This window comes from Bos grunniens, chromosome 18, assembly GCF_055505025.1.
Source record: "Bos grunniens cultivar Pamir isolate PY7600 chromosome 18, Bosgru_T2T1.0, whole genome shotgun sequence".
Classification (NCBI taxonomy): domain Eukaryota; kingdom Metazoa; phylum Chordata; class Mammalia; order Artiodactyla; family Bovidae; genus Bos; species Bos grunniens.
The window spans coordinates 45839531-45864865 of record NC_141182.1 but is presented as its reverse complement, the minus strand read 5'-3'; the positions used below and the strand labels follow the sequence as shown (position 1 = coordinate 45864865).

General features: G+C 54.9%; 1 protein-coding gene across 6 annotated transcripts; it reads right to left on the bottom strand.

The window, feature by feature from the left end:
* Positions 1 to 871: 871 nt before the first annotated feature.
* On the bottom strand, positions 872 to 25080 carry GRAMD1A (GRAM domain containing 1A). 6 transcript variants are annotated; one of them, XM_086351866.1, is made up of 19 exons: positions 24794 to 25080; positions 15825 to 16035; positions 15716 to 15736; positions 15151 to 15235; positions 14911 to 15014; positions 14734 to 14829; positions 13901 to 13981; positions 10475 to 10587; positions 10149 to 10299; positions 9429 to 9627; positions 7829 to 7972; positions 6189 to 6307; positions 5955 to 6097; positions 5298 to 5401; positions 5039 to 5212; positions 4851 to 4938; positions 3472 to 3579; positions 3267 to 3387; positions 872 to 1318 (listed from the first exon to the last, which is right to left on the bottom strand). In XM_086351866.1, exons 1-19 carry the CDS (start codon positions 25063 to 25065, stop codon positions 1226 to 1228), a joined length of 2427 nt encoding a protein of 808 aa, XP_086207992.1. In that variant the 5' UTR covers positions 25066 to 25080; the 3' UTR covers positions 872 to 1225. The 6 variants fall into 6 exon arrangements, with proteins under 6 accessions (XP_086207992.1, XP_086207990.1, XP_086207989.1 ...); XM_086351864.1 differs by lacking the exon at positions 24794 to 25080 and adding an exon at positions 21238 to 21350; XM_086351863.1 differs by lacking the exon at positions 24794 to 25080 and adding an exon at positions 20496 to 20694.
* Between the last annotated feature and the right edge of the window lie 255 nt (positions 25081 to 25335).

Here is a 25335-nt window from a genome sequence, read left to right as displayed (position 1 = left end):
TGGGAAATCCAATGGGCAGAGGAGCCTGGTGGGCTACAGTCCCTGGGGTTGCAGAATCAGACACAACTGAGCGACTAATACTTCAGACCTTGGCACAGAGTCTGGTACGTACTTGGTCCTCACTATATGACTTACTTTTTTTCTCCCCTGATTTTTTTTCTGCCATAATAGTAACCTTTATTGAATATTTACTCTGTGCAGGCCCTGTTTCAAGTAGCCACCTTTATTAATTCCTTGAATCCTTATAGAGTGGTTCTCACAGTGAGGTCCCTGGACATTCAGCAGAGCATCACCTGGGAATCTGCTGGCAGTGCACGACCTCAGCAGACTCATGGCAGGTGGGCTGAGTCTCAAACTGAGGGTGGAGTCCAGCTTTCTGCTTTTTAAGAGTCCTCCAGGAGATTCTGATGGAGCTAAAGTTCCAGAAAACTCACTTCTAACAATCCTAAAAGACCGGTGCTATTGTTTTTCTTGGCCACTCTGTGAGGCATGCAGAATCTTTGTTCCCTGACCTGGGCTCCAACCTGCACCCTCTGCAGTGGAAGCATGGAGTCTTAGCCACTGGACCACCAGCTAAGTCCCTGACTGGTGCTATTCTTATGCTCATTGCACAGAAGAAACTGAAGCTCAGAGAGGCTGAACTGCTCCGGGCGACATGCCTGCTAAGTATCAGAGGTAGGATAGAGCCAGGCCACCAGTTTGTCCTTGGAGCCCCCACACTGGGTCCTGATGGTGCAAAGCTGCTTAGGAATCCCAGGTCACGTCGGTGTCTGTGGCCCCAGAAAATGGATTGTATGCCCCTCCTACCGCGGCGGGATCAAGTGTAACAGGAGGCTCTCACCACTCCCAGGGCCCTGCAAGGACAATCACAGCCATTTCCAACCTTTTATTGGGGCTGTCAGCCCCAAATAAATATAATACATTAAACCCAGAGCTGAAGGAATCGTGTACCCCAGGAGGCACCCCACAACCCCAGACGGGCACAATAAGTTAGTGGGGGGCCTGCCAAAGGCTGGGCCAGCTCCCTGGCAGGGCAGGCAACGGCAGCTGGACTCGCACACGCTGGTCTAAAGTGCATCTCGGTTCTGTGGTCCCCGTGTCTGTGTGGCCCCTGGCCAGGCCACCGGGAGGGTTGGGCGGGAGGCTCCCGGTGCTCACACTGTGCCAGCAGTGGCCACCGAGCCTCTGTGTCTATCTGTCCATTTAGGAGGATGGCCGTGTGTCCTCAGGAGAAGCTGTCGTCAGGCTGTGGCTGGGAGTCGAAGGGAGGGTCTGAGACGGTGATGCCTTGATGTAGCTTCTCCAGTGAGAACTTCATCTGCGGGGAGAGGTGGGCAGAGTGGGGGGTGAGTGCTGGTAGGGGTGATACACCCCCACCATCCTGCAGCTGAGGAACTGGGCAAGGTCCAGAGAGGCCAAGGTCAGCCTGTGCTGAGAGAGGAGCCTTTCCGCATCCAGTCTGACTTCTCACAGGCAGAGAGCGAGATGGTTGGATGATATCACCGACTCAATGGACATGAGTTTGAGCAAACTCTGGGAGATAATGAAGGACAGGGAAGCCTGGCCTGCTGCAGTCCATGGGGTAGCAAAGAGTTGGACATGACTGAGCGACTGAACAACAAACAACAACCAAGGCAGCACGTGGAAGGGGCCCAGACGGCCTGGGTTCAAGCCATTTTATGGGGTAACCTTGGGCAAGCCCCTTAACCATCCCGGGTCCCTCAGCTGAGACACTAGTCAGTAATATTCCTACATCATAGGATTACTTCAGGGATCTCCCGGCTGTATGCCTAGGACCCGGCACACAGAGTGCTGGGTGCCTGTTAGCGAGTCTTACTCCCTGCCATGCGACCTTGGGAATGTCTCTGTTCCTGTCTGTTACATGGCAGGGGGTGGGAGGCGTGGAGTGGTAACAAAAGCATCCCCCTCGAAGGTTGGCCATGAGAAACAAATCAGTTGGTCATTTTAGCTCTTAGAACTGTCTGGCTCAATCAGCATCTGCTGTTAGTTACTTTGTGTAGTCAATTCCATGCCCTTGGCAGAAGAATATAATCAGAACTGAATTCAGGATGGGAAGGCCCTGACCTCCTCTCTCTGAGTGATGGCACACCAGCCTCGATGATCCCTCCTCCCTGTCCTGCACAGCCCTTCCCCTTCCTCCTAGCATGATTTCAGGGTGCAATGAGGCCCCTAAAGGTGGACCTCAGCATTACGGTTCAGAGTGACCAGAAAGGACTTTTAGCATCACCCAGCAACGTGGGCTATGATGCCCTTGCGCACCCAGTCAAGGCCAGATGCTCCCCAGCGCCTGGCACCTGTGCTGACGCACCACCACCTTTACTGAACACCTGCTTTGCAGGATCCCACTTATAACAGCAAACACAGGCGAGGTGTTTACGTGAGCTGGACGCTACTCACAGGCTAACTCCTTTCTAGTTAAAATTATTTTCTGGCCACACTCCACAGCATGTGGGGCCTTAGTTCCCTGACCAGGGATCGGACCCACAGCCCCTGCAGTGGAAGCTTGGAGTCTTAACCATTGGACCGCCAGGGAAGTCCTGGATGCTAACTCCTTCAATCCTCCTGGCAGCCTTTGGAGTAACACTGATTATCATCCCATTCACAGAGGAGGAAGCCAAGGCCCCAGCAGTGAAGTCATTGGCACAAGGTCACAGGTCAGAATTTGAATCTGGCTGTCTGAATAGACACTGAGAGCAAACTACAGCGGGTGTCTGGGGCAACCCCTCCTGGAAATGAGATCCCTGACTTTTGGAGAACCTCTTTCCCACCCTCACATGATCCCTTAGTCACCTTACAGGCAGGAAGGGGTTCAGGGACCAAGCTGTGTCTACACCTGGCTTCTGTGCCTGGTTGGGGGATGGGCACGTGACCCAGTAGCCAGTGAGAATGAGCTCCTTCCTTTGGCTGCTACCTTGGAGCTGCAGGTACCATCTCGGTCCACCTGGGATGCCCCCGAAACAAAGCCAGGCCTGGGGGTGGGCAGAGTCAACAGAAGGTAAGAGAGACTGATTCTTATTACTGTTGGGCGGCTGGATCCAGCCATGCCTGAAGTCAAGACATCCTGGACTTCTTCCCCAGGATGAGAAGCAATAAATTCTATCTTCCATCTCGCTGATTTCTCTAGCAACCCTGGGAGGTAAGGACTATGAATGGCTTCCTCATTTAACACAGGAGGAAAGTGAGGCCTGGATGCATTATGCTGCATCTCGGGACATGGCTGCAGGGCCCCACAGCCCACGCCGCACCTCGTCCAGGAGCTCCACGGAAGCCCGCAGGATCTGCCTCCACTTGTGCACCTCGACGCTGTGGAACTGCTTCTGCAGGGCCAGGATCTCCGCCCACTCCGTGGCCGTCTGGGGGAACTTACTGTGGGGAAGACAGGGCCCAAGTTGGGTCTTGGCTTCCCCCACACCTCCCCAAGCTCCCAACCCCCTGGGGCTACCCACTCACCCCTTGGCCAGGGCCAGACTGTGCCAGGACTCAAAAGTGTGAGCTGTCCTCTCCAGGGACCAGAGGCGGTAAAAGAGGAGGACGTTGAGGGCAATGAGGACGATGAGGCTGGGGAGACGAGGTCAGAGGTCAGGATACCAACGCTTCCACAAGTGGTGGGCACCCACTTGACCATGCCTTGAAGGGGCACCATGACTAGCCCTCTTTCCAGAGGAGGAAACCAAGACTCAGATAGGGTGAGCGACGTGCCTGGGATCACACAAGCCAAAGCCAGGGTTCAAACCCAGGCTAGCCTGATGCCTGAGCCCTTAACTGCTGCTCCGGTCACCTTGCTGGGGGAGCCGGGGCCATGGAGTAAGAAGGGGTTGCAGCTAGGGGCCGAGACACAGGGGAAGGGAGGGCAGGACGCAGGACCCTACCTCACACAGATCCTGAGAAGGCAGAGAGAGGGGGAGACAAAGAGATGAGAGCTGCCCAGCCTGTCCTGGCCACACCTTGACCCCCAACCCCAGCAGCCCCAAGCTGAGCATGCCACACAGCCCCTCATGGACCGCTGTTACTGGCCAACCGAGGCCCAGAGGCTGAGCACGAGGCCGATCTCTCACTGGGCATGATCTGGCAGGAGCGTGGATCTCATTTCCATTTCCTCAGAGTGCCCTGCTCCCAGCCCAGGCCTCTGTACATGTGGGACCCCCCTACCAGGCCAGGATACTCCCAGGCGAGGCCTGTGTGCAGGTGGGTCCCCCAGCCCAGGCCTCTGTGAAGGTGGGTCCTTCAGCCTAAACCCACTGTGGGTGGGGGGTGGTCTCAGCTCAGAGTCCTCTGCTTTCCCAGGATGCCTTCCCCAATGACCCACTGGCTGGCCTGGAGGAAGCCTTCCCCCGCCTCCCAAGGCTTCCCTGTCAGCCTCGCCCATTCCCTCCATCACAACCTCATCCCTCTGATCTGGTGCCAGACCTGTCTCGCCCCAGGACTGCTGGTCTCTACTGTGTCCCTCGTGTCACACAGCTCAGGGCTGAGCACAGAAAACCTGAAACCTCCATGCATAAACCTCTCCTGGCTTACCTAACTCCACCTCTCCTGGGAGCCTGCTCCTCCAGCTCCCTGGGCAAGGCCACACCCCCTCTGACCACTCCCCCAGAGCCCCAGGGTTTCCATCTCCCTGCGGGGACTACCCCTCCATGACAGACTGAGCCATACAAGCTAAGGAGCCCTCCTGGGCGCATCCCAAACATCGCCTCCTTAACCCTTGCTGTGGGGTGAGCCCATGCTCCCATGTAAGCAGAGGCCCAGACAGGCCAAGCACTGGCCCAGGGTTGCACAGCCAGGGTGCAGATCCAGGCCTGTCTGATCCCCCCAAGCCCGGCCCCCTTACTCACACAATGCTGATGAGAACCAGGGCGCTGGGGGTGCCTGCCCCGGGGCCCTGGTCCATAGACGGTTCCGAGAAGCGGGAGCTGAGGGAGCCTGTGGGGGAGCAACTCCAAGTCAGAAGGACTCATCTCTACTCACCCCAGCCAGGCCCCCAGCTCCTCCCCAGCCCCCCACCAGGCCTGACAGAACCCACCCGAGGTGTGCATGCCAGTCCGGGCACAGGGGTCAGGGTCCGGGTGTGGGGTCCCATCACCGTGAGCCCTCCAGCTCAGAGGCCGCTTCCGCCGGCGCAGGCCAGACAGCAAGCCCCGCGTGTCCTTCCCGCCTTCCTCCAGGGACAGCTTCTCGGCCTTGGCGAGTTCTCGCTCTGTGGACACAGGAGAGGGCTCTGCACGGCTGCCCCAGCCTGGCCCTGACCCCGGCTGCGGCCCGCCCGGGTCCCTGCCCCCTACCCAGGTGGTGGAAGTAATCTTCGATGCCACTCCATGAGTTCTTCTCAATGAGGGACTTCACGAGGCTCCAGGGCTGCTTCCGGTAGCGGATCTCGGAGGACACCCTGGGGAACAGAGCCGGGGGAGGGGGTCAGGAGCTGACTACAGCCTTGCTGTCCCATTTCCCAGGGGGTGCGTGCCCTCTTCTGATTCAGAGAGGGCCCTGTGTCACCCACACACAAAACAGACATCCCCCACAAGGGTTCCCTGTGATCCCCACACAACACCCTACTTAGCCCGCAGCCCCTTCTCTGTCCACACCCGTGACTGTGGCAGATCTTCAGTGCTACCCCAGCATTGCCCACCCAGACTGCCATCCTAGCCCGCACCTCACCCTTGAACCCCTTCCACCCTGCGGCTGCGTCCACCCCCACGTGGGGTGGACATGTCCCAAGCTGAGTACCTGGTCTTCTCCCAAGCCCTCCCCGCCTTCCCCTCCTGGTCAGTGGTGACTCCGCCCTTCTGGTGGCTCAGGTCAACCACCTCAGGGTGTTCCTGACTTCTGCTCATCTGTCAGGGTGGCAACCAGCATTCTGCGGATGACTCGAGACAGGGAGAATGTGGCAGGGGCCCTGAGACCACCCGGCTGTCAGGTGGCAGGGCCAGGGTGCGGCTTACCGGAGGCGGGCCTTGTTCCGGGCGAGGCCCAGGATGCAGTAGCGGTGGGCAGTGTAGAAGTAGTCTTGGTAAGGGATGCCCTGCGTCAGCACCTCGGAGTCTACCACACACCCTCCCGCCTGGGGGCCACGCCGGAACAGCGTCTACGGAGTCAAAGGGGGAGCCAGGAGTCAGTGCCATCCTCCCTACCCTGACCCTCGGCCCCCCACCCACCGGAAACCCTGCCCGGCTCACCTGTGTCTCCACCACAGAGGCGCTCTTGGGCCCCAGCGGGTTGCTGATGGGAATGGTGTAGGTCAGCACTCGGCGCTGGTGGCATTTGCTGTCCCCACTCCAGGGGCTCAAGGTCACGTCTGGGGGATGGAGGAGCAGAGTGAAGACACCAGTCCTCTGCCCTCGGGCAGTAGGAGACCCAGCCTTTTGGGGAAGGTTCCAGTTCTCTGGAGACTGGCTCCTAAACCCACACCTCCTCCCTGCCCCCACCCCGGTGTCTGCCCCATCTTCCTTCTAGATGCCTGAAACTTTAGATGCTGATGACCCTTGGAGCCAGGACCTCTCTCCTGCCCATACTTCTCAGCCCTCCTGGGCCTCTGCATCCACTCTGCAGCCCTGTCTCCATGCTACCAGTCCTGGTTTCTCCCCTGAGCCTGAGACCTAGGGTCCTGCGACCTCTTGAAAACATCCCCTGGAAGTCCTCAGGACCCCACACAGCCACTGGCCTCCCCAACCCCTGAAACATGCCCCTCTTCGCTGGGCCCCACCGTCCTTCAGGCTCCCTGCAGAGCCTTGGGCCTCATCCTGGACACTATCTATTCACTGACTGTCTGAGCACTGTCCTCGTTCATCCCATTCTTGCCATTCCAGGGCACCTCTCCAGCCTCCCCCTGAGGTTCTGGCCTCCATCTCCAGCTCTGGTCCAGGGGGAGCTTCTAACAGCCAAGGCTGACTCTGTCCCTCCCTACAACACTTTATGACTCCCCAGTACTGCTGGACAGAGTCTGAGCTTCAGTCTGATGTGCCACTCTCTCCAGAATATAAGCATAGTTTGTGGGGGATTCGAGAGCTCCCAACCTAAGGCACAGTCTTACCCATTCTGCAGAGGATGCTGCATGGTTCGTTTTCATCAATCAAGAAAAGACACAGGCCTCTCCCCTACTTGAACCTCTTTCGTAGCCTCCCGAGCTCCCTGCTGGTCTCCTGGTCAGCCCTTCTGCCTCCCCTGGTGCTGTGGCTTCCCCCCTCCACACCTGGCCTTGGGGGCTCAACCCCAAGGGCCTTCTCCCAGTGCCTGCCTCCAGCTTCAGGACCTTTGCAGGCACCCTGCTGGCCTCCCTGGACTTCCTCTCTCCTACCCCCTCCCATTTCCCTAGGAAAGTTCCTCCTTCAGGCCTTAGTTTCAATTCACATCCTTCCAGCACCCTTTCCTGATACCCCCTAGATCACAGCCACCCCTCTGATACACATGCTTATCTGTGTCAGTATCTCTTCACTGCTGTTCCCACGGGACTCAAGTTCATCTGTCCTGGGCTCTGCACTGGCCTGACAGAGCAGTCTTTAATTCATATTTATTAAATGGCTTCCTATCTGCTCCTGTTCTAGGCACTTCCCCAGTACTGACTCATTTAGTTCTCATGAGAACCTGACAAGGCAGGTAGCATCACACCCGCCCCACACGGAAGAAACTGAGGCACAGAGGAGGTCTGCCCCTGGCCCAAGGCCACTCAGCTTGTAGGAGGTGGAGCCCCTCTGTCTCACAATCGCTGCTTTTCACTCCCTGACCCACCGCACCCAATTTGCATGGCTGTTCCTGCCGGTCTCCTGGCCTGCTCCTCCCCGCGCCCTCCCCTTGTACCCCAGCCACCTCAGCCCCTGACCTGTGAACTTGCACTGCTGCAGGAAGTCCTGAAGGAAGGGCGAGTCTGAGAAGAGCATCTGCTGGAGCCGCTCAGCACCCATGTGGAAGACGGAGTTGATGAGGAGACGGCCGGAGAGGTCAGGCAGCAGGGCCGCCAGGTCGGCTGGGCGACAGAGAAGGACAGTGCATGGGGCTGCTTGTGTTCCTCGTGCTCCCTCGGCAGGGGGGGCACACCTCCCCACTCCCAGGCTTTGTGGGGTGGTTGGGCAGCCCTGTCCTCCTGGACCAGAGTGGACACTGACATGGAGCGACTCCGCTCCCTCCACCACGGGATGGCTTTAGGGTGGGCGTGCGCCCCCAGCCAGACAATCAGAGCCATCACTGTGCGCTGAAGGTGGAGCACACACCTAGACCTACATGCTTGCAGTCCCAGTGACGACAGGGGTGGACCTGTCATAAGCCCACCCTCCAGCTCATAACCTTGAGTCTTTGGCCATGGTGATTGGTTCAGGGTGTGTGCATGTGGGCATGCACAAGTGTGTGTAATCCAGGCCAAGCCATCAGCCACAGTTACGGGACTCGGGTGGGGGTGTGTGTGCACGCATACATGTGTGTCCCAGACCAGCCACAGTGATTGGTTCAGGGTGTGTGTATGTGTGCATATATGTATGTGACCTAGGCCAGGCCACTAGCCACAGTGGTGGGCTCAGGGGTAGGCCAGCTCTCCAATCAGAAACAACCCTAGAGCTTGGTGCAATCACTGGGAAAAGCTGGCTTTCTTTCCACTAGGCTTATCCGGGGCAGGGCTGGAGCTCTTTCTGCCCCCATAAGAGTAGAAGCTACCTGAGAAGGAAGCTGGCATGGAGAAAATGGAAATGCTGCTGCCGCCAATGGAAATAAGCCAACACTTATGGACTGGCCCAAGCATTCTACATGTATTAAGCCATTTAATACATAATAGCTTATGTATAGGAGAAGGCAATGGCACCCCACTTCAGTACTCTTGCCTGGAAAATCCCATGGATGGAGGAGCCTGGTAGGCTGCAGTCCATGGGGTTGCGAAGAGTCAGCCACGACTGAGTGACTTCACTTTCACTTTTCACTTTCATGCATTGGAGAAGGAAATGGCAACCCACTCCAGTGTTCTTGCCTGGAGAATCCCAGGGACGGGGGAGCCTGGTGGGCTGCTGTCTCTGGGGTCACACAGAGTCGGACACGACTGAAGCGACTTAGCAGCAGCAGCAGCAGCTTATGTATAACAGTTGTCTCTTCATGACAACCCTATGAAGTAGCATTATTACTGTCAACCCACTTTTCAGATAAGGAAAATGAGGCTCAGAGGTTGAATAATTTGCCCACGTCACACAGCTGGGAAGTGGCATGGCCAGGATTTGAGCCCCAGCCATCTATGGGGCTCTATCTATGCTCCTATCCACCTTGCCAAGCTGCCTTCAAAGCAGAGCGAGATACGGACAGATTTCTAACAAGACACGTGAATGCCTTATCTGCCTGTGCTGTGGATTTTTCAGTCCTGTGAGCCAGCAACTCCCTTGGTCAGCCCATCTGAGTAAAGTCTGTCTCGTGTAGCCAAAGCAAACGAGTTGGGCCACCTGCCTCACCTTCCTCCCCCGTGGACGAGGAGGAGTTACTTGTGTCTGTCAACAGCTCCTCACTGGGCAGCAGATCCAAGGGACCCAGGGAGGTGGGCCCGTCAGGTGGGGTGGGCTCTGCGCTCGGGGGTTCAGCCACCGGGGTCACCGTCTGGCTGGAGGAGGCATCTGGCTGGCTGTCTGTCTGCTCCTCCTTGTCCTCCTCTGCCTGTAGAGAAAAGCTTAATCCAAGCTTGTCCCTTGGGTGCCCACATCCACCAGAAGGCTTCAAGACTGTAGGAAAACCAATGCTGGGGAGGTTGTGTGTTCCGCTCATAGCTGAGTGGCGAGAGGCGCTGGGGCCACCCGGAGGAGGCCTCCTCTCAGCTTCTCAGTCAGGCGTGTCTTGGATGCCTGGGTCATAAGCTTTCTTATGCCTGTCCTGTCCACGCCTCATCTGACTGCACCCACCTCGTCCATCCATCCATCCATCCATTTCTCTCTTGGCTCTTCTGTCTCTCCCCCTTTCCATCTATCTACCTGTCCCACCCCTGTCTCTCTCTTTCCCTACCTGTACTTGTTTTCCACACCCATCTTCCCAGCTCCATCCCGTTCCTCCATCCATTCGCTCACTCATCCCTCCAGCCACCTCTTCTCTGTCCATTCCCTGCTGGTGCCCTCAATCTGTGAGTCCATTCATCTCCCCAGCCCCAGCCAGCACCCTCCTCTCTCCTCTACCCTCCTGCTCACCCCATGGTCTGCATCACTACTGGCCTGGGACAGGTTGGGGGTGATGCGGCCACGGCGTGAACCTGCGGGGCTTGGCTCCTGGCTGTGGTCAGCTGCCCCCGAGGGGGTGATGTCGCTCAGGGCAATTACATCGCCCACATCCTTGGGGCTCCTGCAAAGAAAGAGAGGGAGTGAGACCACTGTGATCTTTGAGATTCCACACACCCTCCTGGTCTCCCAAACTTTTGTACACCCATCTTGGTCCACCCAGGATTCCAGGAGCTATGGACACAGTCCCTTGTGTCTTCTCCCAACCCCCCGGAACCAGCCACCAACCATCGACTCACCCTAGGCCATTCAGCTGTAAGGGGCAGACATAGTCCTCGTCCTCGCTGGTGAGGCCCAGCTCTGAGCCGTAGCACTGATGCACCAGGTGCCAGAGCTCGCGGGGACTCAGCGTCTGGATGGGCACGACATTGGGTTGGCCTCTACCTTAGAGTCAGAGCCCTTCACCGGCCTCAGCTTCAGCAGTTCCCCCGGTGTCCACAAGGGGGAGCATGACTTCCCATAGCAGACATCTCTCAACCCACTGGGTAGGGAGCCAGTGTACTGGGGAATTTTCCCTTAGGTCCTCACAATACTTTCACAGCTACAGGTTAAACTTCCCAGTTTTATAGAGGAGAATAAGAGGCCCAGAGCGGAGAAGTTATGCTTGAGGTCAACTCTGAAGTTCAAACCCAGCCAGACTCCAGAGCCAATGCTCCCACCCACCATGCAGTCATGCTCCCAACTATCAATACTTCTCCCAGGCGTCCTCAGGAGGTACCCACGGCTAGAGTGGCTAGATGAGACTGATGAGATAGTAATATTAATAATAGTAGCAGCAGCAGCAACTGACATTCACTGAGTTGTTACCATATGCCAGGCATTCTTCTAACTCTTCATGTGTGCCAACTTAATAAGTCTTCAAAACAATTCTGTCAAGTAGGTGCTAATATTATCATCATTTTAAGATAATGACAATAAGGCACAAAGGTGCGTGTGTGTGTGTGCTCAGTCGTGTAACTCTTTGCCACCCCATGGATTGTAGCCCACCAGGCTCCTCTGTCCATGGGATTCTCCAGGCAAGAAAACTGGAGTGGGCTGCCATTTCCAACTCCAGGGGATCTTCCTGACCCACGGATTGAACCCACATCTCTTTCATCTCCACTGGTGGGCGGGTCCTTTAGCACTGGCGCCACCTGGGAAGCCCCACAGAGGTGGCATAACATCATTTAATTAGGAAGTGGAGGTACTGAGGTGATCCTAGAGTGTTGGTTCAGCCCTGGAGCTAACCATTGGACTGCACTACCTCCCAAGAGCTGATGTGATGGAGCACTTATTCTGGGGCCAGCTCAGGTGCTACAAGGAAGGAATGGTCCCCATCTGATGGATGGGGTTCAGTGACTTGCACTCAGTGATAGGGCTGAACTCCATCCCCAGCAGTCTGGCTGCCCTCAGGCTCCCTGAAGACTTTGATGCTGCCTTGTCCCTCCCTCAGGCTCCTGTTCCAGGACTCTTGCCCCTGAGGATGGCCACAGCTGCAGCCCCCTTGGAGGACAGGATGTGAGTAAGCCCTGCTAGAGGAGTGTGTTTGGGCCTTCTGAGGTGCTGCATGCCAGCAGTAGCAGACCCCAACATCTATCCACCCTTCCTTCCTGCCAGCAGGACCCTGATATGTCTGAGGTGAAAATCTTCCCCAGCCCCAGCGAATTAAAACTGGCTCATACCAATTCATTTTTTCATTTGCCATATAAGCCATATAACTCTGCAACCACAGGTGATCATGTGACCAAGTTTTAGCCAAAGAAATGTAAGGAAAAGTTTGCTGAAAGAGGCTTTCCCTTCCTGATAAAGGCATGCCCACTTTCCATCCATCCCTTTCTTCCTTCACGTTTGGGATAGTTAAGTGAGGGCACGACATCTGGAGCTGTAGCAGCCATACTGCAACCATGAGGCAATAAGCATGTGGACAAAAAACATCAACAGCAGGATGATGGTGTGAAATAATGGATAAGAGTTTGGATCCTGAATGATGCAGGGAGCCCCCAACCACTCCCCTCTCCCAGGATTGCCTACCTCCATACCTCTTGTTACATGGGCATCAGTGTGATTAAGTGGACTCCAGAACCTGACTACAATGGGTCAGAACCCCACTCAGCCACAGAAAAGTATATGTGACCATGGGCAAGGCTTTCCCTCTGTGCCTCCTTGGTGGAATAAAGATAACCATATTGCCTCAAAGGGTGGCTGTGATGATTAAGTAAGTTAATTCATGGAAAGCTCAGAACAGTTCCTGCACACAGTAGCTCTGTTAAGTGTTAGCTATCCTTATTACTACCTGAAGTACTTCAGCATCTGTTTGTTTAAACCATTGTCTGCTTGGGTTTTTAGCTGATTGCTGCCAAATTCATGCTACATAAACCCATTCAACCATAATGGTCATTCCAGGACAGCCCACTCAAAGCTGGCCCATAATAGACTACCAGAATGTGATAAGTAAAGGTCTGAAATTCCTTATTCAAAATCTTTGGGGGTAAAACTTGATTCAAAATTAAGAAATTTGGGGATATAAGAAACATTTTACAGTGCCTATACTGTAATACCCCAAATATCTGTATTATATTAGTATCCAGAGGTTCTCAAAGTGTGGTCCAATTTCTGGGTGTCCCCTAGACCCTTTTAGGGAACGCATGAGGGAAAAATTATTTCCATTAAGTATGGTAAGTGTTAGTAGCATAAGATATTAGATATTACTTGCCTTTTTCACTTTTACTCTTTTATGACTATACAGTTGGGTTTTCCCAGAGACTGTGATATTATCATTGTTCTGGTAGCTAATCCAAGTGTATTTGTGTATCTTATGTTTAAAAAGCTCCCAGTTTCAATTTCTAAACCAGTTTATATTGTCAGATATACTGCACTTAAACAAAACCTCCTTGGAGTCTATAATTAAAGAACGTAAAAGATTCCTGAAACTCTGGTTTGAGAATCACTAGTATATTCTATACTGGTTACTATAATTTTATGTTGAATCACAGTTATATTTAAGATTGACCCCAGTCATACACATAAATATTTTGTGGCCCATTAATTGAGATAAATACAGACCTGTGTTATATAAGAAGCACACAGGATTTTTTAAGTTTAAATTAATTCAAACTGAAATTAAATTAAAAATACAGTTCCTCAGTCACACTAGCCAAGAGTTCAACGGGCACGTGTTGTCAATGGCTGCCATATCAGACAGCATAGCACCAAGTTCTGTTAGATGGTGCTGACAGGGATTGTAAATCTCCATGTTAGCTCAAGTCAGGTTTTGTTGCCAAACATACCCCAAGTCTCCCCATTTTCAGAGCTTTTTTTCTTTTTGGCCATGCAGCATATGGGATCTTAGTTCCCTGACCAGGGATTGAACCCACGTTCCCTGCATTAGAAGCTCAGAGTCTTAACCACTGGACTGCCAAAAAAGTCCCTTCAGAGCACTTCTGATTCACTGGTGGTTACTAAGGGGCCGTGGGTATGCGTTTCTTGTGGGTGGGCTATGACACTGGAGCCCGCGGAGGCCCTCTGGGCAGTGGGGGGTGGCCTATGGAGAAGCTACAGGTACGTTGGACCTGCTGCCCATGAGGAAGAGCTGGAGGGGTTCCCCGAGTCCTAGCATCTCTGGCTCCATGGTCCCCTCTCCCCAGCCCGACCTCTAACCCCCTTGTCCAGGACTCGCCCAGGCCTACCTTTTCAAGCAGCGCGTTCTGCCAGAGGCGGAAGATGAGGAGGAAGCAGCGATCTCGGGCCCCAAAGGAGGTGAAGAAATGCTGCAGGAGGGAGAGGAGTATGAACGGTGGGGGAGACACCAGGCCAGAGGGAGGGGGAAGCTCTACCTGTGCACACACTGTGTTCCTGGCTCCCCAGCCCGAGGTAGCTATTCAGTCATCCCCTCGCTCACCCAACAGAATGTCAGTTCTGTGGCCAGTCCAGCAATGGTCAACTCTGGAGTCCCAGTGATGAGGAGATGACCTTAACCCTGCCCCGGGACTTACAGTCCAGGGCAGGAGACAGGGTCAGCCTAGAGTGGCTGGGCTGCTCGGGGGAAGCCCATGGCACATACCCAGTCTCTGACGCCCACTTAGGAGTGGCTAACAGATCCCCTTTTAGCCAAGAAAACACAAAGACTCCAAGTCTGCTGTGAAGCTTTCCCTCCCTATTTCTTTCTCCTGTCTGGGCCACTGGTGTGAGACAGCCATCTTGGACCATGAGGCAACAATCACGATACAGCATCAGGGAAGGCTTCCTGGCAGAAAAGGCCTCTGAGCTGATAGAATTTGTCTATTAAGACTATCCCTGAGCAGCTGTGTGAGGGGAGACTGCAGGGCCTGAGTCAGGGGCATGTGCAGGGGTCCAGGCTAGAGATGATGGGAGCCCAGGCTGGGGCTGGAGAGTAAAGAGAACAAGTATTCCCTGTGAGAAGTTGGGTGCAAAGTGAACAGGGCTCTGGGTGGTGGGGAGGAGAGAGGAGTCAGTGAAGATCGGGGACCCGGGACCCCTGTTTGCCTCTCCTCTTGCTCACCTTCTCGTTCTCCGTGCAGATCTGGATGGCATTGGGGATCAGCTTGGCCGTCTTTTCCTTCTTCAGACACGTCACTTCCTTCAACTGGATGGAGATCTGAGAACGAAAGGTGGGTCAGAAGGGGCCAGGCCACTGCCCGCCCTGGGGCCCCTCCTCGTCCCGGCTGGGTCGGCTCACGGTTGTCTCCCAGCGGAAGATGTTGCTGTAGAAGCAGATCCAGTTCTCGGAGAGATAGAGGCGGCCCTGGAGGAGGATCTCGCGCTGCAAGGCACAGGAGTAATCTGAGGCGGCCGAGAGGAGAGACGGGCAGACACCCGAGTCACAAGCTGGCCTGGCTGGGCCGGCGCACGCGGGGAGGGTCAGGAGGGCAGAGCTGGGGGCTCAGGGTCTGGCTGGGGGCGGTGGGGGACGACTCACCCACAATGAGGCGTTCTGCTTCAGGGAGTTTGCTGAACAGTTTCCGGAAGTCCTCATTCCGCTGTTTGTATGTGGGGCTCAGCATCTGGGGGACGTTTGGGAGGTAAGAACCGGGATGGATTTTCACACCCCTAAAATTCTGCCCCCCCAAAGCTCCCAGCACCCCTCAGTCTCAGCCCGGGACAGCCTCTCTGAGGCTTCAGTGTCTAGCTCACTTCTGGCTCCCACTGCCCATAGCACAAAAGTAACCATGATGACAGCCATTTACTGATTGCTACAGAAGCCAAGCGCTGTGTCCGGTACCCACCGGCATCACTGACTCTCAGGGAGCGTTCCCTTCAGTCTAGTAAGGTGGGTACTGTTTCTCAAGGACAGAGCAGCCCAGAGAGGTTAAGCAACTCACTCAAGGTCACAGAGCATGTAAGTAGCAGCCTGGGATGAGACCACCCCCCAGGTCTCCTGACCCCAGCGCCCACTCTCTGACAGTGGCAGCCAGCAGCCCCTGGGCCCAGTACCTGTCCCCCTCCCTCATCCCTCTGGCAAGGCCCCCTGCCCAGTTACTTACACTGTACCAGCTCTGCATCTTCTGCAAGAGAAAGGAAAGGAGTCAGAAAGAGCCCCTGAATCCCCCTGCCCTCCCACCCTGCCCTCACCCCACCTGAGCCGGCACCAACCTTGCTGTTGCGGATGAAGTTCCGGCTGCCCAGGCTCTGGGTGCTGGGTGTCCCAGGCACCCCACCCTTCTCTGAGGAGCTATCCGACCCCTTCTCCACCATGGTGCCCGGTTCTGGCTCAGGCGGGGGTCGGCTTGTGGGCAAGAGCTGCAGGCGCTTACGGAGGGATGGAGAGCTGCTTGGCGTGCTCCGGCCAGAGTGGGGGGTTGTGCTGGGGGGAGAGGAAGAGGGTTCTTATGAGGGGAGGTAGGCTGGGGGATGGCGATGGGCCTGTATGGGGGGTCCCGCTTCAGCCCACTGATTCTCACCCACCCACCCTGTTCCACCTCTTCGCAGAATGATCCAGAGCAGGCCCCCCAGCTCCCTGTCCTTGGTGAGTTCATCTATAACCCAGGGGTAAGAAACACATGTCATCTTGTTTGGAGGGTTAAACAAGTCCATACGTGTAAAGGGCTTCTAACACAGCCTGGCACAAAGTGAGCTCTTAGTCACGCCTGTGTCGTTTTTCACTAACATATTCATTCATTCATATAATAAATATTTATTGAACAAATACTTTCCACTCAGTTGCCTGAGCTAAAAACCTAAGCTGCTTCTTCTTTCCTACTTACTCTTCATTTTTAATCTGTTAGCAGGTTCCCCTGCTCCAGCTCTAAGATCTATTTCCATTGTTTTTATGTTGCCTACTTTCTCCTGCACCAGGACCCTGGCCCAGCCTCCAGGCTCTCCGTCCTGGACATCTCAGCAGCCTCCTCCCCAGTCAGGTCAGGGCCCTCCTGTCTAAGCTCTCCCCACCGCTGCACTTTACTCCAGGGGAAGGCAAGGTCCTCAGCCCATCCCCTGCTCAGGGCTCACTTCTCTAAGACACCTCCCCTCGCCTCTCCATGTAAAGCACATTCCTCCTCCCAAGCCCCTTCCCTCTCCACCATTCTCATCACTTCTCCTGCACTTCTGTATTTTCTTGTTTCAAATCCTCCCACACCGGCAAGTGCACTTCACAGGGGAAGGGGGTTTCGTCCCCAGGTGCACCCCCCTGCCTAGGAGGCCTGGCATACAGCGGGTGCTCCGCAAGCTTCTGTCCTGGTGGACTGAATCACTCATTGAATGAGTGATTCAGTCCACCTACCCCCACCTACCCCACCCCCAAACTTGGATTCCACCAAGTGTATGATTTGCCCAACCCTTGGCAGCCTGAGACCCCTGCAGATCTCAGTTGGGGCCCTGCATTGTGTGACCTTGGGCAAGTGTCTTTCTGGGCCTCGGTTTCTTCTCGAGTATAATGGGACTAGTAGCAACATCCACCTCACAGGGTTGTCTGGAGGAGGACATATATACCTAAAGCCCACCACTTGGAAGGCACCTTTATTAAGAACTGTCAGACTGAAATGGAGCACACAGCCCTGCTGTCACGAAGCCAGCCCATTTGCTGCCAAAGTGCTATGTTGACTCCAACAGGTACTGCACAAACACCTCAGCCTAACCCAACTGACCCCAACCCCAGCCATTCACTCTCTGAGTGCACACCGAGCCCCTGCCCTGCACCAGGCACTGGGGACACAGAAGGGGGCAAGACAGATGTACCACCTGCCCGCAGGGACCTGGCATTCTGACTAGGGAACAGGGATGATCAATAAGAGAACAGGTAAGTGAGGATGATGACCTCAGACACTGGTCAGTGCTACCAAGCAGCGCTGCTCAGAGGAAGTGCCCAGAAGTGGTTAGAAATGCAGAGTCCGGGACCCACTGCAGACCTCCTGAATCAGGAAGTGGGGGCGGGGCCCAGGAGACTCTAATGCAAGTTCAAGTTGGAGGACCCCAGAGATAAAGGAGGACTAAGTTGGTGGGGGCAGGGCGGTGTTCAGGGCACACTTGAGCTGAGCCCCAAGGACAAGGATCTGGCAAAAGGCTGGGGAAGGCTGTTTTAGGGGCAGGAACAGTGAGTTCTGGAACAGGACTGAGCTTGGCAAGGCTAAGGAGGAGTGAGGTGGCCAGGAGGTGCTGGGGAAGGAGGATGGGAGGCCCCAGGCCTACCCACAGGCCCTGTGGGCCCTGGGCAGGAGTCTGGGCTTCACCCTGAGAGCCCTTATGGGCTGGGGGAAGGGTTTGAAGGAGGGGTGATCACATTCACCTCTTGCCTCATCTTCCTGCCTCTCCAGCCTGAAATGATCCCCTGGAGAAGAAAATGGCTATCCACTCCAGTATTCTTGCCTGGAGAATCCCATGGACAGAGGAGCCTGGTGGGCTAGAGTCCACGGGGTTGCAAGGAGTCAGACATGACTGAAGTGACTGAGCTCAAGACCTCCACCCCTCCTATACTCCTGCAGCCACAGGTCTGGGGAGGGTTCCTGCAGACAGGTCCAGCACATGCAGCCAGGGCACGGCCTGCACCCCCAGATCTTGCTCTCGGCAGTACAAAGAGGAAGTGCTGACAACCATGCGGCTGCCCCACCAGGCAGGCTGCAGCAGTGGAGTGGAGGGGCCTTGCCATGGTGACAAGGCTGGAGGGACTTGGACGAGAATGGGGTTCTGTCACTGCAGACACCTCACCTCCTGCCTCCTGGGCCTAAATGAGCCAACAGCTCCCTCTGGGCAGAGTGGGGCAGAGGCATCTTGTGCACAGGTGTGCACAAAACGGACCCTCCGCGTGGGTCACACATAGCCAGGGTCCCAGGCAAACCACAGTTCCCCACAGTCGTAAGACGTCTCCCCCACCCCTCACCCCTACACACCCAGCAGTAACATCACAGGTATATTACAGTCACACACAATGCCCCAGAAGTCACACACACACCTGCATGCAAGACAAAGACACGAAGCTGCAGAGGGTGACAGAAACAGAAAAGTCCCAGGTACGTTCATACATACAGCTCCAGGGAAGTTTTTGGAGGAGACTTGAAAGTAACATTTCCACAGTGACAGAGAGGGCCACACAGTGAAAGAACAGTCCCAGAGGCCCCCAGCTAACACAGGCACCACCCAGGTAAATTAAGTCCAGACTCAGTTCAGTTTTCATGGCACTCCCCATCAGAAGCGGAAGACAGAGCGAAGACCTGCTCTTACGTGGCACGAGATGGACGTGGCAAATGCTGTTGCAAATGCTGTTGCCGAGTGACTGAGAGTCCTACACACACACAGCCGTGAAGGACTCAGGAACAGCGCAGCCCCGGAAGGCTGTGGACACACCTCGACCACACAGTGGCCAGGGACTGAATTTGAAATCATGCGTGGGACACGTCTTATACACAGGAGAACTTTCATAATAATGTCAGCTATTATTATTGCTCCAGATTGTCAAGGGTACACCCAAGGTCTCGAGAGGGAGGGTCCCAGGCTCACTAAGAGCCACAAGGGGTCTCTCTCTCGTATTCTTCACACACCCTTCACACACACAAAGCCCCAGAGGGTCCCAGCTGCTCACATGCAAGCCAGGGGCATACAACAATGTCATAAAGGGACACACACAGGAACTTTCCCACAAAGATGGAATCAGACGTAGATTTAAGGTACAACCCCAGAGGGTTTCACTCATACTCACCAAGGCCGAGGCCAGACAATAATGTCACACATGGACACACTGGTGACTTATATTTGCACACTATGCTAACAGGTACAGAGGTAAATTACAAGCACACACAGAGGTGAAAGGTCACAGCAGCAAACAAAGAGCCCCTGACACAGGCACACACACACTACAAAGTCACAACTGAACACACAGGCAATTTACAGTGACACTTGGAGCCACAGATGTAATCCAAGATAATAAATTCACACACACAGGCACACGGCCAAGGAGGACCACAGCTGTTGCTGCACACTAGGAGGCTTAGACACATGTACACATACTCCAGAGTCACAACTAGACACGCGGATGTCTGATGGAATGAGGTACAGTACACACACACAACCACGGAAAGTCACAGCCACACACACAAAGCCCCAGACACACACTACGATCCCAATCAGACACACACACGGAGCTTACAATACCACATGAAGCCACACATACACACAGAGCCAAAGAGGATCACAGCTGCTTGCACACCAGGAACACAGATACGCATACACGTCCAAGACACCTATAATGCATAATCTAGAATACTCTGGGCCCGGACAGGGACTACTAGGTCAATTCCGTGCTCAGGACCCCAGAGGATCTGAGACACGCGGTCGGCCGGCCACGTAGAAGACCCTATCCGGGCAACCTCGAGACTTAAGACAGACCAGAACAGAGGGGGCTCAGACCTGGAGAGGCTGCTCCTGGGCCTGCCCCGGACTCACGGGCCTGGGAGCCTGGTCGGCGGGGACTCGTCTCCGCCCAGCCTTGATAGCAGGCCTGAAGACCCGGGTCAGCCTCGCGCCCACTCCTCATCTCCCAAGCAGCTGCAAAGGAGGCCGGGGGCGCTCCCGGCAGGCCGCGCTCCTAGCGCGATGAGCCCCGGACCCCGAGCCAAAGCTCCGCCAGGCTGGCGCATCGCGTCCGGGCAGTGCCGAGCAGACCCGGGGGGCTACCCTGCCGTCAGCGCCCCACCCCCCGAGTGCACCCCTGGGCCCCCGAGGCTTCCCTCCCCTCCCCTCCGGCCGACCCCTGTGCCCAAGCTCCTGGACTTCGGCTGCGATCGCGCCACGCCGGGCCGAGCCCGTGGAGCCCCCGCCCCAGCGACCCCTCAGTACCTCCCCGCGCCCCCGCCCCCGCCGCGGTCCTCACTCGAACATGGATGCGGCGCGGCGGGCGCGCCCAGCCGCAGGGCAGGGCCGGGCCGGGCTGGGCTGGGCTGTGCGGCGTTGGGCGTCCACGCCGGTCAGCCGCCTCTCCTTCTTTGGCTGCCGTACCCCCGACCCCCGCCCCAACCCCGCCGCCCTCTGCCCGCACAAAAGGCCGGGGCCGCGGGACGCCGCCGCGGCGTCAGCTCCGCTTTCCTGCCTCCGCCCCGCGCGTCACGGCACCGCCCCCCGCCCGCGGGAGGGGGCGAGAAGGGAGGGATCGGCCCTGCCGGGGACTAGTGGCCTGGAGGGATCGGCCCTGGCGGGGAGGGGCGGCTGGGCCTCGAGGCAGAGACTCAGATCCCCGGAGGGAGAAAGGTACCGCAGGGGAGGCGGGAAAGCAGGAGGTGAGAACTAGAGGGAGACCCGGGGCGGGGGGGGGGTGCTGGTCAGAGGCGAGGGAGGGACGGCGGGGACCGAGCGAGACCCCAGGGAGGAATCCGATGCTGGAGGGAGAATTAGAGATGAAGCGACGCGGCGCAGGAGCAGGAGGAGCGAGACAGAGGTCGAGAGGGGCCGGCGGGGTCGTCAGGGCCCCGAGAGAGCAAGAAGAGGGGCGAAGAGAAACAGAGAGACGGAGGATCTAAGGAGAGAGACAGAGAAATGGACCGGGGAGGGGGAAAGACCGAAACGGAAAAACACAGAGACGGACTCGATCAGAAACACAACTCCGCCGTGGTAGCCTGGGCACAGGCCGGATGCGCTCGCCTGGTACCCAGAGAGGGGTCCTCCGCTCCAATGAGGCCTCGGGCCGGGCGCTCTACGTACCCCTACTCCCTACCCGGGGCGGAAACTGAGAGAGGAGGCGGGGCTGGGGATGGGAGGGAAATTCGGGGAAACGGAGGTGTTGGGGCAGTGGGGACGCGGGGAACAGCAGCTGGCGGGAAGGAGGTGGGGCCCTAGGCCACCTCCCTCTCAGCATCTCTGAGCGGCGTCTCTGGGGACCCCTTCCAGTGCCAGCCCCAGTCAGCCATGACGTCGAGCAAGTCAACCCAGTCCTGGGAACCCCACTAACTCTGTGATCAGGGTTTTCCCACAGGATGGGATTGGGAGCGAGGGAGGTGGGAGTGCTCCCCTTTTATAGAAGGGGAAGCCCCGGCTTCAAAGATGGGAAGTGAGTCGCCAAGGTCACTGTTGGTGGACGCAATCCTCCACTGATGCCCTAACCCACCTTTATCTCTGGAGCAGCTGCCCGGGTCTCTCGGTGTCCTGGACTCCTCCCCCGAGAACACAGATATGTGCACAGAACCTCACAGCTCCTGGCCACAGGCCCCCCAGCTCAAACTTGCTCCCCACCCCTCTCCAGGATGGGCTGTTCCTACCTCTTGAAAAAAACTCCATTCCCACGGCTCTTCCACACTTACACCCTTTCCCTCCTAAAACATCCACTGACTTCTCCATTTTGGTGGGTGTGTGCTCATTCAGTCCTGTCCAATTCTTTGCAACCCTGTGGACTGTAGCTGGACAGGCTCCTCTGTCCATTGGATTCTCCAGGCAAGAACACTGGAATTGGTAGCCATTCCCTTCTCCAGGGGATCTTCCTGACCCAGGGATCGAACCCACGACTCTTGCATCTCCTGCATTGGCAGGTAGAGACTTTATCAATATCTCCGTCTGGGATGCCCATTTTGGTGGGTGGAATGCCCCAAATTTCAGCCTTTCTTGACCCCTCTCTTTCCCTCTAGTCTCTCAGCAAACCCAGTAGGCTCCTCCTACAAAATCTATCCAGTTTAAGCTCTTTTCCCTCACTGCCCCAACCCTGGCCCAGCCTCCATCCTCTCCCTCCTGGACATCCTCTCCCTCCTGGACCATCACACAGCCTCCTCCCTGGTCTCCCTGCTCCCTCCCAACCCCTACAGCCTGCTCCCCGCACACACACAGCCTGAAGGAGCCTGTCAGGTGGAAGCCCTCCAGTACAGAGTCTTCTGGCTGTACCTCAGTCCAGCTAAAAGCAAAGTTGCCAAAGACTCCACTCTTAACTTCTCTGGCTCCCTTTTGTTCACTGCCTCTAGCTTACCCAGCCTCCCTGCTGTTGCTCTGACTCCCCAGTTCCTGTTCCTGCCCCCAGGCCTTTGCACTCCCTTTCCCTCTGTAGGAAAGCTCAGTTCTTGGACAACTGCCTCTCAAGGTCACATCTCAGGGTCAGATCCCAGTGAGGCCCTCCTCCCACCATCTCCCTCTGTCTCACTGTTCTCTTTCTTTGTATTTCTCTTGGCCTGTTTCTTCTTTTGAAATACTTAAAAAATTTTAATTAGGGAATGTTTATTTCAAACAAGAAAAATACAAGTTATCTTGGTCCCCACCAAGCATATATAATAGATGTGGATATTTTACCATTTTTGTACATTTTTCTATCCTTTTTCTGCATCAAGATGCATCCACTAACAATATATCCTGTTCAAAATCTTTTAAAAAGATACACAATTAGGCTCCTACTATCATTTTGCAACCTGTTTTTCTTCATCATCTTTATTTCTGAGATTTCTCCACATTAACACACAGAGCCCTACTTCATAAACTTTAACTCTTATCCAAATGTTCTTTGTTGGAAAAAGCCACAATGGACATTTCTGTTAAAGGCCAATGTAGTTCTTTCCTCCTACAGCCTTCAACCTCCTTGTTCCTGTCTCCTTGTGCCAGAGGTAGTGTTTCTTTGTAGAAGTTTTGTTTAAACTTTTTTTTTGCCCATGAGCTGCAACAGGAAATACCTTTTATATTGGTCTCTAAGTACACAATTAGAAATAGAATAGGCCCTCATATCTGTAGGTTCCACGTCCATGGATTCAACCAATCAAAGATCAGAACAGAATTTTTTTTTTAATTCTGGGAGGAATACACTTGAAACTAAGACAACATTGTAAATTAACTATACTTCAGTTTTTAAAATCTGGATAGATAATATTATATTAATTTCAGGTGTACAGCATAATAATTTTTGTATAAAAATTTCCAGAACAGGAAAGCAATAAATTAGGAGTCTAAGATTTCCCTGGCAGTCCAGTTAGGACCCAGCGCTTTCACTGCTGGTACTGGGTTCAGTCCTTGGTTGAGGAACCGAGATGTCGAAAGCCCTGTGGCTTAGCCAAAAAGAAAAAAGATAAATGGCAAGGATGTACTATATAGCACAAGAAGCTATATTCAACATCTTAAGATAAATAACCTGTAGTAGAAAATAATCTGAAAAAGAATAGATATATATATGTATGTATAATTGAATCACTTTGTTGTACACCTGAAACTAACACAACATTATAAATCAACTGTGCTTCAATTAAAAAAACTTTTTTCAGAAAACAAACTTAAGTTTGCTTCCTGGCAACTGTTTACATTGTATTGGGAACTTCCCTGGTGGCTCAGACAGTAAAGAATCTGCCAACAAAGCAGGAGACACAAGAGACAGGGGTTCAATCCCTTTTTTGGGAAGATTCCCCTGGAGTAGGAAACGGCAGCCTACTCCAGAATTCTTGCCTGGAAAATTCTGTGGGCAGAGGAGCCTGGCGGGCTACAGGCCACATGGTCGGGGCCACACGGTTGCAAAGAGTTGGATACTACTGAAGCGACTGAGCACAGCACAGCACAGCACAGCACAGAAACCTGTAAGTAACCTAGAGGTATTCTAAACAGGAGAGTGTGAGTAGTTTAATATGCAAATACTACACCATTTTATGTAAGAGATTTGAGCATCTGCAGAGTTTATCCACAGGGGTCTTAGAATACTCCCATGGGTATGGAGGGTCTGCTATATATGTAATGTCACAAAATTACTAGGAAACCACACTTGTTCACTGCCTGCTACACTGTGTTATTTTCTTATTCTTTTTTTGTTTGTTTGTTTTTTTAACACTGTGTTATGTTCAGTTCTCTTCTGATTCTATTTGGGGGAAAAAAGTGTTCACTGCGGTGTACTACATCGGTTTCATGGCCTTAAATGGGTCATGACCCAAAGTTTGAAAAACACCAGTTGGTGAGTATTTGCCTCTGGTCTTAGTAAGCAGTGCTCAGCTGAGCATGGCTGATTATCCCAACACATACTCCAGTTTTTATCTGCATATATTTTACAACTTCCAGTCAGGCCCCTGTGGGGCTAAAGCCACATTCTAACTGACCTTCAACCCCCAACCAGGACAGTGCCAGCCACAGGGAACCCACCCTTGAGCTTGAGTCCTGAGAGAGAGAACCCCTTTCCCATCCCACCTCCTAGGTCTGACCTGTCCTGGGGCGAACTCTCCCTGTCTGGGGTCCTCGGCAGCTGCAGGCGCTGGGCGGGTGGAGTGCAAGGGGGTGACTCCCCATTGCTGGCTGGTGTTATCTGAATGGTGGGCACCTCCAGGAACTTCCAGTGCTTAGGGGCCGGGCCATGGACCCTGCCACCCTGTGCCTCCTGGCTCGGCTCCTTGGCTGGGGGCACCCGTGAGTCCTGGGCACAGACATCCTCTGTCAGCAAGGGTGTACAAGGCAGCAGGGGCGGAAACTCAGCCATGGGGATGGCTCTGCCACCCAGCCGGGGGTCTTGGACCGTGGTGTGGCCTCTGGGGGAGAAAGAAGAGGTGAAGGGGTGAAGGGGAGACTTCCCATGCAGACCCTGCCCCTCACCACCTCCCGTTGCCCAGTGGGAGGAGGGGTCAGCTGAGCTTCAGAGCATAGCATGGGGGTCAGAGAGATCTGGGTGGGATTCCCATCTCGGCCAACCTTGTGACCCTGGTTCCTCTTCTGGAAGCTGGAGGGCCTGATGGCGACCTCCAAGGGTGGC

Bases quoted from the DNA above. Each gene is read 5' to 3' on its own strand.
- GRAMD1A (XM_086351866.1), bottom strand. From the start codon at position 25,065: ATGGCTGAGTTTCCGCCCCTGCTGCCTTGTACACCCTTGCTGACAGAG. The intron at 10,588-13,900 runs GTAGGCCTGGGC...GTGCCCATCCAG, and splicing joins AGAACGCGCTGCTTGAAAAG to ACGCTGAGTCCCCGCGAGCT. The intron at 4,939-5,038 runs GTGGGTTCTGTC...GCTCCCCCACAG, and splicing joins GACTGGCATGCACACCTCGG to GCTCCCTCAGCTCCCGCTTC.